Source organism: Cnephaeus nilssonii (assembly GCF_951640355.1).
Source record: "Cnephaeus nilssonii genome assembly, chromosome: 5".
NCBI lineage: Eukaryota > Metazoa > Chordata > Mammalia > Chiroptera > Vespertilionidae > Cnephaeus > Cnephaeus nilssonii.
In genome coordinates this window covers 51,806,967-51,820,141 of record NC_137076.1, presented here as the reverse complement: position 1 = coordinate 51,820,141, position 13,175 = coordinate 51,806,967, and the positions used below count along the sequence as shown (strand labels likewise).

The following is a 13,175-nucleotide window of genomic DNA, read 5'->3' as shown; positions in this document are numbered from 1 at the left end:
ATCCAATTTTCCTTTGGTAATCAGGATCACTCAAGCCAGCTTGCAAAGTTACTCCCTTCTTTGCCTGTTGATTCTTTTTTTCAAATATATATTTTTAGTGATTTTTAGAGAGGGGGGGGGGATTGATGAGAGAGGAACATCATCATCCATCAGCTGCCTCAGGCATGTGCCCTGACTAGGAATCGAACTGGTGACCTCTTGGTTCCTTGGTCAATCTCAACCGCTGAGGCACACCAGCCAGGCCTCTGTTGATTCTTTATGAGGATAACTTAGCAAGGTGCGGTAGTGAAGAGTTGGTGTCCACTGTCTCCCACCTTATGCTTTATTAACTGAGATCCGTGGAAAATACTTAACACAGGGCCTGGCACATAGTGGTACTGAATAAATTAGGATGGATGTAATAGCTGTTGATGGGATTATGACATTTGGAAGTTGAGGAAGAATTTAAAGATTAGTCCAATTCCTTCCTTTTTTAGAGAAACAACCAACATCTACCAGTAAAAAAGCCGATGTCCTGAGGGTGATAGGAAATGATATTTTAACAAATATCTGTCATCTGTCTGAATCTTTACACAGATTATCTCATTATACTTCCTATCAGGTGTGTATGGGAATTATCTTTTTATTAATAAGGAAATTAAAACACAAAGAATTTGAATTATTCACAAAAGGTACAAATCCAGTCAATGGCAGAATCAAGATGTGAACTTCCAAGTTGTTTGAATTACCAAACTAGACTTTTACCATTTTATCACATGCCTTCTGACTCCTAGTTCTGTATACCATGGTACCTCATTACATTGTATTTTCTCAATGTAAAGGGTAACATCTACATCAAAACTAGGAAAGTTCACACAACCCAAATTACTGTCAGTTATCAATTAATACTTATCATTATATTTTTTACTGCTGTATTATTGTTTAAAATAACCCATTTGTTATCAATTACATAATAATTTATATTACTAAAACTTGATGTTTTAGAACCAATCAGATGTTTTAATTATTTAGTCCTAATGTGTGTAAGTTTAATGGGAAGTGCTGTTCTGGTAAATTTGCATCTGGCAGATGTAAATGAAGTAGGAGCTGCTAAAGAATAAAAATATTTTCAAACTTTGTTCTCTCCATATGTAAAGTAACAAATTTTTAGATCAGGGAATTAGACTGGCTTTCCTTCTTCGGTGGCAGATTAGAACCACAACTTTGTTCTTGATGTATATACTCTTTTATTTGTTTAGTTTATTTGTAATTACTAAGGCAATTCACAAAAATGTGTAAAATGTCCCTGTCTAACAGAATAGTAACGTAACTTATCAACTAAATGAAGTTTAGGAATTATGTTTTACCATATTTTCAGTACCAAAACATATTTAATTATTTATATATTTATTCATAATGCATGTACATATTTATATTTCTTCCTAGTGTCCTAATTGTTTTATGTCTTTTATTACTATATCTCTTGTAAAAATGCTTTTTTTATTCTAGCCAGTTAAGTTTTCAAATTATTCATTAAAATCTTAAGATTTAGCTGAAACCGGTTTGGCTCAGTGGATAGAGCGTCGGCCTGCGGACTGAAGGGTCCCAGGTTTGATTCCGGTCAAGGGCATGTGCCTTGGTTGCGGGCACATCCCCAGTGGGAGGTGTGCAGGAGGCAGCTGATCGATGTTTCTCTCTCATCGATGTTTCTAACTCTCTATCCCTCTCTCTTTCTCTCTGTAAAAAATCAATAAAACATATTTTAAAAAAAAGATTTATACACATTCTCATCACAGAATTATAGGTGAGATTCACACTCATGAAACAGAATAGTGTCAGTTTACTCCTCCTGTCTGCTTTGAATTTAGGCCAGTTTTTCTTATCTGTAAATATAGGATTTCAAATTCTGCAATATACTATTTCTGCTGCTGTTTCATCTTACTATGTTCTAGTTTTTTGTTTGTTTTTAGTAAAAGAGCAGCCTTCTAGGATGTATAGATTTTCCTGAGTCCAGCGTATAGAATACTGGACCTCTAAATGGAAAATACTTTTAGCATAATAAAGGTAATTTTACTTTCCTGCTATTTATTAACTGTTGAATATATTATCTCCTAAAAATTTAATTATAGCTATAGCACTAGTATTAAATTTGCATCTTCTAAGATTCAAGTTAATTTAATATTACATTCTGTTCAGCTAAATTAAAAAAAATTTGTAACTTCAGAATTCTCAAATTGAGTGATGCATCTTACAATATGGTCAACATTTTTATTTGGTCTGATGTGTTCCTGATAATCTGTTAATTAATCAAACTTAGACTGTAAAAGCTTTTACTGCTGAAAATTTAGAGTTACGTAGTCCTCGCCATATCTGAAGGAGCCATGTGTAATGAATGTTGCTAAGCCAAGATTCAGTTTATTCAGAGAAATGAATTCAGTGGTGTTGAGTGATCCTTCCTCAGCTGTATGCCCAGATAGACCTGAGCTTGGGCGTCAACTGGTTACTAAGTTTACAAAGAAATGTGTATTATTAATATTTAGACTTCAAAGAGATTTAGTCAAAACACAAAAGCGCAATCTATTTTATATCTGAAAGTTTTAGCCAATTGTTACCTAATTTGGTTGTGAAAGTTATAGTTTCTCTGATTAATAATCTGCTATATTTTTCTTCCTAACAGCTGTGCTTACAGTATAATTGAAACAAAAAGGAGAAATGAAAATATTCTTTCTAGTACAAAGTAGTTTAACTTTTTAAAATTATTTATTTTGCTATGCATCTGAGTTGACGACAATTTTGGTAATAATATAGCTAGTTATAATTTAGATTTCTATTTTTTTAAACATTGACAGAAAAATTGTATAGCTAGATTTCTAAATCAAATAATTTCCCATTAGTGATATTTGAGAGTTTTAAAATAAATTTACTAATTTATTACTAGATAAGTTAAGGTGACTTTTTGTTTTAGGAAGAATTTGGTTATAATGCAGACACCCAGAAGCTACTGGCTAAAAATGGAGAGACTCTTCTTGGAGCCATTAATTTTTTCATTGCCAGTGTGAACACGTTGGTGAATAAAACAATTGAAGATACATTAATGACTGTGAAACAGTATGAAAGTGCCAGGTTGGTATAAATTTTCATTATATTATCTCTTTTACAGATGGTATGCAGTTGTGTAAGGATTTTGTTTGTAGATAAGAGAAACCAACTCTGGCCAATATGGGCGTTACATGAATGTATTAGGTTATAGGATAGCCTTTGGAACCAACAGAATGGCAGGAGAAGAGAAAGCCAAGATAATTCCTCAGAAGAATCTAGTTAGGACCCTGATGCTGTGTACCCCTGGTACTTGATGCTGCCACAGCTACCATAAATAATTTCCAAAAGACCCCTGAATATTTGCTTCATTGCCTTTAAGGTGCCCGAATGAATCTTGGTCATGTGCCCAAACCCTGGCTGCTAGGGAATAAGGAGATGAAGGCTCTCCCAGTTCCAGCTTCCTTAGAAGGGGACAAGGCCTTGTGTTCTACCAGGTAGATACTAGATGCCCTCTATAATCTGTCCTAAGCCTACCTTTTCACCCTTATTTCCATTGCTTCCCACTGTAAGCAGTTCACTGCTTCTGCAATAGCCAGACTCATAGTTTCTATTTCTCTTGAATTTACAAGCTCATTTCTGCCTCTTTGATTTTGTTCCATGTTGTAGATACCAACTCCCTGATCTTCTATTTATCCAGATTATAACCAGCCTTCAAACTCTTTCAAATTTTACCTTTTATATAAATTAAATATTTGCCTTATATTGTCATAGCTGTGTATAACGCAATGTTTTCATACATTTTATATACTAGTATACACACTCACACACACAATTTCTCCATCTCATTACCATCCTATTAGGTAAACAAAGTACATATTAATAAATACTTACAAATGTCTAAAAAAGTAGCAGACCCATGATAGCAGTTTTCAACTTTTGATTCCAGATTCAATTCCGCCCCCGCACACGCCCCCCCCCCCCCCCCCACACACACACAACTCATTCAAGGCCCCTTGAAGTGTTTTTTTCTTCTTACCACTTGAAATTTTATTTTCTGTTATACTTTTTGTAGTGTAATTGAAGTGCAAACTTTACCTTCTAGAAGTTTAACTTTACTTTTTGGCCTCTTGCCCTAGTTTAATGATGTGAGAAATGCTTATGCAAACTCTAAATTCATCTAGTCTTTTTTTGCAGTTAAGTGCTTATTCTTAAGTATGTATTTTCTTATGCTTTACATACATTAAAAGCCCAAATCACTTGGAAAGTTAACTTTGATCTTTCCACAAGAAGAGATGCTTCTATCCTATGCTATGTTTGTAATTTTCAATTTAGTATTAGCATATGTGATTCTTAATGATTTGGGAATGAATGATTTGGGAATGATGGTTAAGACAAATAGCTGTGGTTGTCTGGTGGGTGGAAGAAAGAGAAGGGACTTAGTGCCATAGTTAGGTTTTGGACCTTTTTTTTTACTTTATTATTTACTAACATAGTATTAAAATCAGAAGGTGGAAAGGAAGAAACAGAATCTATCAGTAGGTTATTCCTCAGTAACATTGAAGGAGTCTCTCAATAAGATATCTTTCAGTAGGAATCCCTTCAATAATATTTCCAGTAATTGGTTCTCCAATTTCTATTTAAGTCCTCTCGTGACCTTGACTGTATGTTTCAAAGGATTCATTTCTATAAATTCTATTTTATTCTTTTTCAAATCTGTCTGTTCCTTATTCATAATGTCCTAATTTGTTCATAATGAATACGCTTTATCTCTTTAATCATTTTAAGCACTCTTGTTTTAATATTTGTGGGATTTGAAGTTGAAAATTCTTTTGTTACAAAAGTATTCCCAGTTAAACACTACATGAATCTAGTTCTGTTTCTCTACTTTATAATTGTCCATCTATTTTGAAATACATGTACGTAGTAACTAAAACATATTTTTCAAAATGTAAAATATATTTTATTTTAGACATGTAATATCTTTCTCTTCAACCTTTATTTCTGACATGCTTTTTAAAATATTAGCTCATATTAAAGAGAGGCAAATTTATTAGATAAGTCACTCCATGCATATTTTTTATTTAATTTGCAGAGAAAAAAAAAATAAACCTCTAGACATTGAATGGTTTGCTCACTTGGAGAGCTAATTTAAAACCAAAATGAGAATCCATGAGCTTCCTACCTTCTACTTTTGATCATTAGGACTCAAGCTTGAACTGCATTTTTTAAATCTCAAATTTTCACATCTTATTATAGAAAATAATTTTTGTATCTCATAATGAGAAATCTGACAAAGCACAATGTGATATAAGATCTCAGTTTATCCAATACAGAGGTTTGTTTGAAACTTCAACAAAATTATAAGTCAAGTTATATGTACTTGGTAGCTGATTATCAGGAAACTTTTAGACATCCTTTGCGTGTGCTTTAAAAACCACCACCAATAATGATCTCGCCCCATAATTTGCTCTTTTTATTGAAATTACAGCATATGATTTTATTCATCAAGTTTAGCTTGGGGTTTGACTTCTCTGTGCTTTTTATGAAGTAGCTAAGGAATTGACTGGTTGTAACACTAAAGCATTGCCTACTGAGGATAACATGTAAAAAAGAATCCCAGATTAAAAGTTTCTCAGTAGCTGAATTTTCTTCTCTGTCAAAACCAGAATTTACTGACTTTTAGGGCAAGGGTCAGCTATTTGATCCAGCACAGAAAGTGGCAATTTAGGCAGACGATAGGGTGCCTTTTAATGTTCCCCATTGTGCATTGTATACAAGTATTTCCTAGCCCTCTGGTGCTTCAAGTATAAAAAATCAAATAACAGCCCATTCAACACTTCTGTACAGCAGCACCAACAAGGGAGTCAATTGTAGTCAAGACTTTTCAGATATGGACACCTATTCTCTAGAAGTTTTACGTAAAGCATAAAGTAACCAACTATCACTAACTTTGTTGATATGGACTCAATACAGACTGGCAGTTGAAGAGTTACATTTTGAAAACTTAGTATGCTTCTCTTTCTGGTTGTAATGAGCACTGTTAAAGAAGCCCTTATGGAAGGTTTTACTTTGATACCATCTACAAACTCTGTATGTAAACGTTAAGGGAATATAAGGTCAGCATTATAACTTTGATTATGCTTAAATTAATCACTATTGTTTCAAAGATGTGCTCCAAGGCAATTGAAGGATATTTGTCTTCACATTAAACCACCACATACTACTATTTATTTTTGTTCTACTTTTTTCTCTTATTTTTTGTAGTTTTTTTTAGTATGTTTGTTTCTAGTTATTGCTCTTCTGATTTGGCCATAATAATAAGCACTCTAAAGATATTAGTTAATACCTGGAATCCTGACTACTTTATATATATGAAGCAGAAAGAGGTAAAATAGCTGAAGACATTAGAGCCAGGGAAGGATAGAGTGCTCATCCAGTTGGCTATATACAGTGGAACCCATGGAATTTAACCAACTTGTTACAAAGTCAGTCTTGCCTCCTAAATCTTTAGTATCTGTCTCCTCCTCAGCTCCAGTGCCATTGTCCTGATTCAGTGACTCATTTTTCTTTTGCCCATAATCTTCTAATTGGTTTTCTCGTTTCTGATTTCTTAATCTTTAGCTCCAGTTCATCTTCCATTCCTTACACTACTACTGTAATCATCTTTCTGTCCTGAACAAATTGCACATGTTCTTTCTGTGGCTTCCCATCCCTGTCCTATGGATTAAATCTGATCCCTTTAGCATGGCCTTTAAGCCCTGCTTAATCTCACTCAGTCTTGTCTACCTGTTTGACTTTGATTCCTTCCATTATGTGGTCCAACTTCAGGTTCTAACATACTGAATTACTTTCCAAATGTTTAATGGTATCTTACAACAGACAAAAATACACCTTTGTCCATAGTATTCTCTTCCTGGAAAGTTCTACCAATTTCCCTGCCCCAATCTACCTTTTAAGCTTTTATCATCCTCTCAAATTTTATTTTAGTGTTTTAATTCTACTCTGAGATGCCTTTCAGATATCTAATTATGTAATTCTTCCTCTTGATTTCCACTCTGTTTTATCCTTTCTCATGGCAGTTTCCATCATCTCATTTTGTTGTAATTGTTTAAGAACTTCTCTCCCTCTAGACTAAACTTCTCAAAGATAAACTTTATCTGTTGATCTTTATAGCTCTACTTTCTAGCACAGTGCCTGGAACATAGAATGTGCTCACTTAATATTTGCTGAATGAATCAATGTGTCAGTGAATGAATGAATGATTATTTGGCCCAGAAAGATCAAGTTTGTTCAATTCAATACAAATTAGGAATAAATTAGGTTCAGTATATTCTTTCTCAAGTCTTATATACAATATATTTTGACATTTAAAATATTCATAATTCTCAGAAAAGGAACTGTGACTTGTACTAGAGAGATTTGAATAAAGAGCATTATTTTTAGGGCATAAGTTTTGTGGTGCTGACTTTGACTAAATTAGAGGTCACTTTCTTCTTGGCTGAGTAAGACTGCTGGTAAGTCACTGTTTAATAAACAAGATAGTATTATACTTTCACAGGTGCTGTGTTTGAGGTATTATGAGGTGCTTATGGGATCATGGAGTGATAATGGATGAGGTAACTATTTCAGTTAGTTGTGGGAGAATATTAGGGGGGTACATCTCAGGGAACACAAGGTGATAGATGCTGTGTCACATTCTGAATACTAATGTTATAGAAATCCATCTGGAGTTGTGCTGTCTTATATGCTGAGCCCTTGAAATGTGGCTAGCCTGAATTGAATAGTGATGGCAATGTACAATACATGATGGATTTCAAAGACTCAGTATCCCCCAAAAGTAAAATAGTTTATTAACAGTTTTTTTACATTGATTACATGTTGCAGTGATAATGTTTTGGATTTTTAAATAAAATGTATTATTAAAAAACATGTGAAATTAATTTTTATTACTTTAATGTGACTACTAGGAAACTTTAAGTTACATACTGTGGCTTGTGCTGTAATTCTATTGTGCATTGCTGACATAAACTGTACTTGAAGGACTACTGACCCTCAATTTAACTTCCTTTTATCGGTTTATTTTAAGTATCTCATTCTAAAGTCCATCCTCACCTACTTTGCCTTATCAGTATTAACCAGATCACTATTCTTGTTCTTGTTAGCATTAGATTTTGACGTCTGTCTTTTTCAAACTGGTTTTCACATTTTGGAAATTTTACTTGTCAGTTAATACTGTACTTTGGGAGGAATAGTTAATGAGATTAAGGGGTAGCTTGTTTCCCGCCGTGCTTATATTAATAGTATTTTGTATTAAAGAAATACATCATTTTAAAAGCATAAGGTATAAAGTATATATGAAAATTATTATCTATTAAGGCATAATATGAGACTGTGATGTACTTCTAACTTACTTCTTGAACCTATTTCACTCTGTTTTGTAATGTGCTTCACTTATTCTCTTTTTTCCAGGATTGAATATGATGCATATCGCACTGATTTGGAAGAACTGAATCTTGGACCACGTGATGCAAACACTCTGCCAAAGATCGAGCAGTCACAGCATATGTTCCAAGCACATAAGGAAAAATACGATAAAATGCGCAATGATGTTTCTATCAAGTTGAAATTTCTAGAAGAAAATAAGGTGAATTTATTCTTTACTTTCTGAGATCTTTCTATGAACTTTTATAAGTCACCCTAAAGAGCAATAAATAGAAAGTTTTTTGTTTCTGTTAACTCTTTCATTACAGTTGCAAAATGGAATTTCACCTGTAATTTTCACCTGCAGTGTTTGTGAGTTATTAGAAGTATCTAAAATATATTTACCTTTCTGTTGTAAAAGTCACATTAACTCTACTGTCCTAGTCTTTCATGTATAACAATTGGCAAAAAAAGTTTTATAATGATAGATTGCTCTGGATGTTTTAAAACCTTTTTACTAATGGTAGGTACAGATTTCATGAAGGGAAGAGTATTCTTTGCAGTAACTGGTAAATGAGGAATGACTAAAAAGTCCAGCTTAGAGCTGCATTTGGCATAATATAGATTCTAGATGAAATTAGCAAAGAAATCAATTTTCCACATTATTTTCATGTAACATGAATACATCCGAGGACTAGGATAGTGAAAGCTGAGATGGACCTACTTACTGTAGGCTTCACTTGGAGATGGATTCATATAATATTATGCTCCTTAGTTTTGGTTTAAGTAAAGAATAGATTCCCATTTTAGCATGTCTTCCATTACATGCATATTCATTTTTGTGAGCAAGCTGCAATTCTGGAATTGAGAGAGTCAATAGGTGTAGTAGCTCAGTTCCATGGAGAGGGAGTCCTACCATTGTACATTTTGGTCCCTTCCTGTGCTTTGTACATCTTTTGAAGCCATGATAGGCCTTCAACTCTGCTTTCTTCCATGTACCCTTTTAAAATTATTCTTCAGTTTGAGTTGTCTGTTGGTATCTTCTTTTTTGCCTTAGCATTTCCTTAGAAACTCTTCTGGTTACCATAAAAGCTACAGAATGATACATTTCCTTGAGGCCTACCAAGTCCAGCACTACTACTCCCCCTTTTTAGCTGCAATGGGTGAAAAATAATTCATGTGAAAACACTACAATGAAAGTAAACTTCAGCAGAGTTATCAGACATTTTGCCTGGCATCATTCAAACAAGGGCACAGTGCTGATGGTGAGCACATAGATGGCATCATATTAGTCATTCATATATCCATCCATATGTGTCAGTTATGCTGTGTGATATTTTTATGGATAGGAATATATCAATACTTAGATATAGATGTATATTTTACATATGAAAATATTTCGACAAACTGCCCTATAATGGATCAACACTAGGCAGTGTAGTGCTAAATGAAGTATGCTAGAATGTTATGGGCTCTACCCAAAGCTAATTTGAAGGGAAAGTAGTTGGGGGTTCAGGACTTTCGCAAACAGAGAAAATGATTTTAGAAAATTTGTAAAATGATAATTGCATTCCATTGGGATCTAATGGTATTGTGTGCTATTCTCTAGATAGTGAAATTATGGGTAATTTTTGTTTTCTATATATTTTTTAGTACTTTAGACAATTTCTATTAAAGGTTGTGTTGCGTTTATTAAAAGGAGAAAAAGTCCCTGGCCAGTGTGGCTCAGTTGGTTGGAACGTTGCCCCATACACCACATGGTTTCAAGTTCTATTTCCAGTTAGGGCACATACCAGGTTGCAGGTTCGATCCCCAGTCAGGGTGGGTGCAGGAGACAATTAATTCATGTTTCACTCTCACATAGATGTTTCTCTCTCTCCCCCTCTCCATTCTTTTTTCTAAAAAAGAAAAGGAGGGAAAGTTATTTTGAAAGAATCAGTACCTTTAAACCAGCTATGCTTATATAGATTTTGCCAGAGTAAGTAAAAACGAGCAGATTACACATGAATAGACAATGGCCATTTACTGCTACTTCTCTTACTGTAACTATTTTTGAAACTTGACAGTAGGTCCCAGATTTAGACATGAATCAGAGAAGGCACTTTTTATCAGTTGCTATGCATTTTACATATATCCTATCACTTAATCCTCGTAACAACCTTCACTGCAATAGCTGCAGAAAGGCAAGAATACAGTGACTTCAAGACTGCATGCCAGGCCCTGGCCAAGTAGCTCAGTTTGTTAGTCTTGTTCCGCTACACCAAAGCTTCGGGTTTGATCCCAAGTCAGGGCACATAAAAGAAGCAACCAGTGAATACATTAATAAGTGCAACAGCCTCAGCTGGTTTGGCTCAGTGGATAGAGTGTCAGCCTGCAGACTGAAGGGTCCCAGGTTTGATCCTGGTCAAAGGCATATGCCTGGGTTGTGGGCTCGATCCCCAGTGGGGTGTGTGCAGGAGGCAGCTAATCAATGATTCTCTCTCATCATTGATGTTTCTCTCTCTCTCTCTCCCTCTCCCTTCCTCTCTGAAATCAATTTTTTAAAAAGTGGAACAAAAATTGATGTTTCTCTCTCTAAAAATCAATAAATAAGTGTTTTTTTAATTTAAAAAAAAACCTGCATGACAGGGATTGGGAAATCAACATAGGAAGCTAGTTTGGCTTGAAGGTTGTGGAGGAGGAGGGTTGAGAAATTGTTCTATTTAATCCTGTGTTTAGTTTGCGATGATGACAAGATAGTCAAGTGGAAACAATGGTAGGAAGTGAATGATGTGGGTTTAGAGTTGGGATAAGCAGGGCCAGAGCTGCAGAGATAAAGGTTTGGAAGTCATCGCTTTGAAATTAATGTCATTGTCACATCTCTTCTTTTGACCTTTCTTACTTTATAATAAGAAAATAAAATTGGCTTTATTTTCAAGGATTTTATGTTCTTGGGTAGCCTAGAGACATTCTTTGTTTTTGGCTTTCCATAGTTGTTACCAAGCTAAGTTTCAATTTGAACTCAGTAATCAACTATGTCTAAAATAAAATGTATAAGTAAACACTGATCTTTTTATCTTTTTTTATTTAATTCTTCAAAATTATAAAGAGATCATGTTGGTCTCTGTTAAGCAATAAATAACTATAATTTGGATGAAGACAGGTCCATGAGAAAACTTTTATTTTTTGTTATTGTTGTTGAGCAACTTTTACCCTTTTATTGTTATAGCTCTGCAAAGGGAGGAGAAAACAAGCCTTTAGGCTGAAGAACTGTCTATATCATCCCTGCTTGCTTTCTTAGCAGTTTGAATACCTCAAATCTGGGCTTTGTTCTTTTGTTAAACTACAGCCGAATTTGTACCTTAATATCTCTTAAAATAATTTGTCAGGTAATTACTTAGCACATGAATTTAACAACTTTTATATTTTTTAAATATTGTATGTTGATTTTTTTTAAAACAAAAGTTATCTGAAACATCAGTGAGTGTGCTATTTTGTAATTTGATGTCCTAAAGGTTACTGCTTTTTAAAAAAGCTATTTTTGCAGCTTTGTGGAGGAGGCTGTAGGGGCTCTCTTTTGATTCTCATGTCATGGCTATTGGAGTATCTTCCCATAGCAACACTTCTCTTCTAAAATGAGATGCCAAGTAATCAAACACCCAGTATATGCATAAAATAGAAAGCAAATAGTCATTGAGTAAAGGACTAAGAACCATTCCTATGACTATTGTAATAGATTTTAGTGGCCCAACATTGTGAGAGTGTTTTTGCTTGTTTTGTTCTTAGAACATTTTAGCATTTTTTTAGAAGGATTAAGAGGTAGATTCATAGCTATATTTTAGAAAATTGAGGTGTTGGTGTTTAATATACAGTTAGTCTAACCTCCCTTCCCTGGCAAAACAAAGGGAGTAGGTATGTAAAATACAAACATTCCTGTGAATGTGCATGCATTAATGCTGAGTAAAACATGCACATACCTATATTTGTCATAGATTTCTAACTGTTTTTAGAAATAGTTTTATCCTTAATGGAAAACATTGAATTATTCTACTGTTTACAATCTGTACTCTCTGTCTTTAACCTAAACAACCCTTATTAATCTCTTGATATTCTCTTCCTTATTTACTAAACACCAAGGACAAAATGAATTAGGCTCTTCTAGTGTTTCTCCTTTTATCAATATTTCTCTTTTTCTAGACCTTCAAATAATGTAACTTGAGCTATCTTGTGGATTAACACAGTTTATTTACCTTTGATTGCTCCTTTCAAGGTTCAAAACAAAACGTAGGTTAAAGAGAAAAAAATGGGCATTTCTGTTTCTCTGTAGCCTTTGTGAGAATAGGTACCATGCCTTCTTTTACAGCGCTCTTGATGCCTAGCAATGGTGTTAAATGTATAGTAGTCATTGAGCAAATGCATGTTTGCATTTCTTCCCAGAATTAGAGGTTCACTGAAGGCCATTGAGAGAGATGGAAGTAAATGGGATAGAAGGGTGAATCCTGATTACTGCACTCTTTGCTTTAGTGAGGGCAAAGCTGCACTCTTTGCTTTAGTGAGGGCAAAGCACACTCTTTCTGCAGTGTGTACTGTTTGCATGGAAAGAGGAAACAAAAAGTTAGAGAAAAGCAAGCAGATCATTGTGAGCAACCCATGTTTATTTTTTTAAAACAACTTTTTATGTGGCTTGGAGTCACATAGAACATGAAAAAAGTAATTTAAGATTAATGTTTCTCTTAAGATGGTTATAATTTAACTCG

At 34.2% G+C, this 13,175-nt stretch overlaps 1 protein-coding gene across 3 annotated transcripts in view; it reads left to right on the top strand.

Moving 5' to 3' along the window:
- Positions 1–13,175, top strand: part of ARFIP1 (ARF interacting protein 1) — an 81,555-nt gene that overhangs the window by 48,532 nt on the left and 19,848 nt on the right. For all 3 annotated transcript variants that reach the window (XM_079770523.1, XM_079770524.1, XM_079770522.1), the window contains 2 exons: positions 2,945–3,102; positions 8,488–8,662. In XM_079770523.1, coding sequence (XP_079626649.1) covers positions 2,945–3,102; positions 8,488–8,662 — 333 coding nt within the window. The remainder of the gene's footprint in view (positions 1–2,944; positions 3,103–8,487; positions 8,663–13,175) is intronic.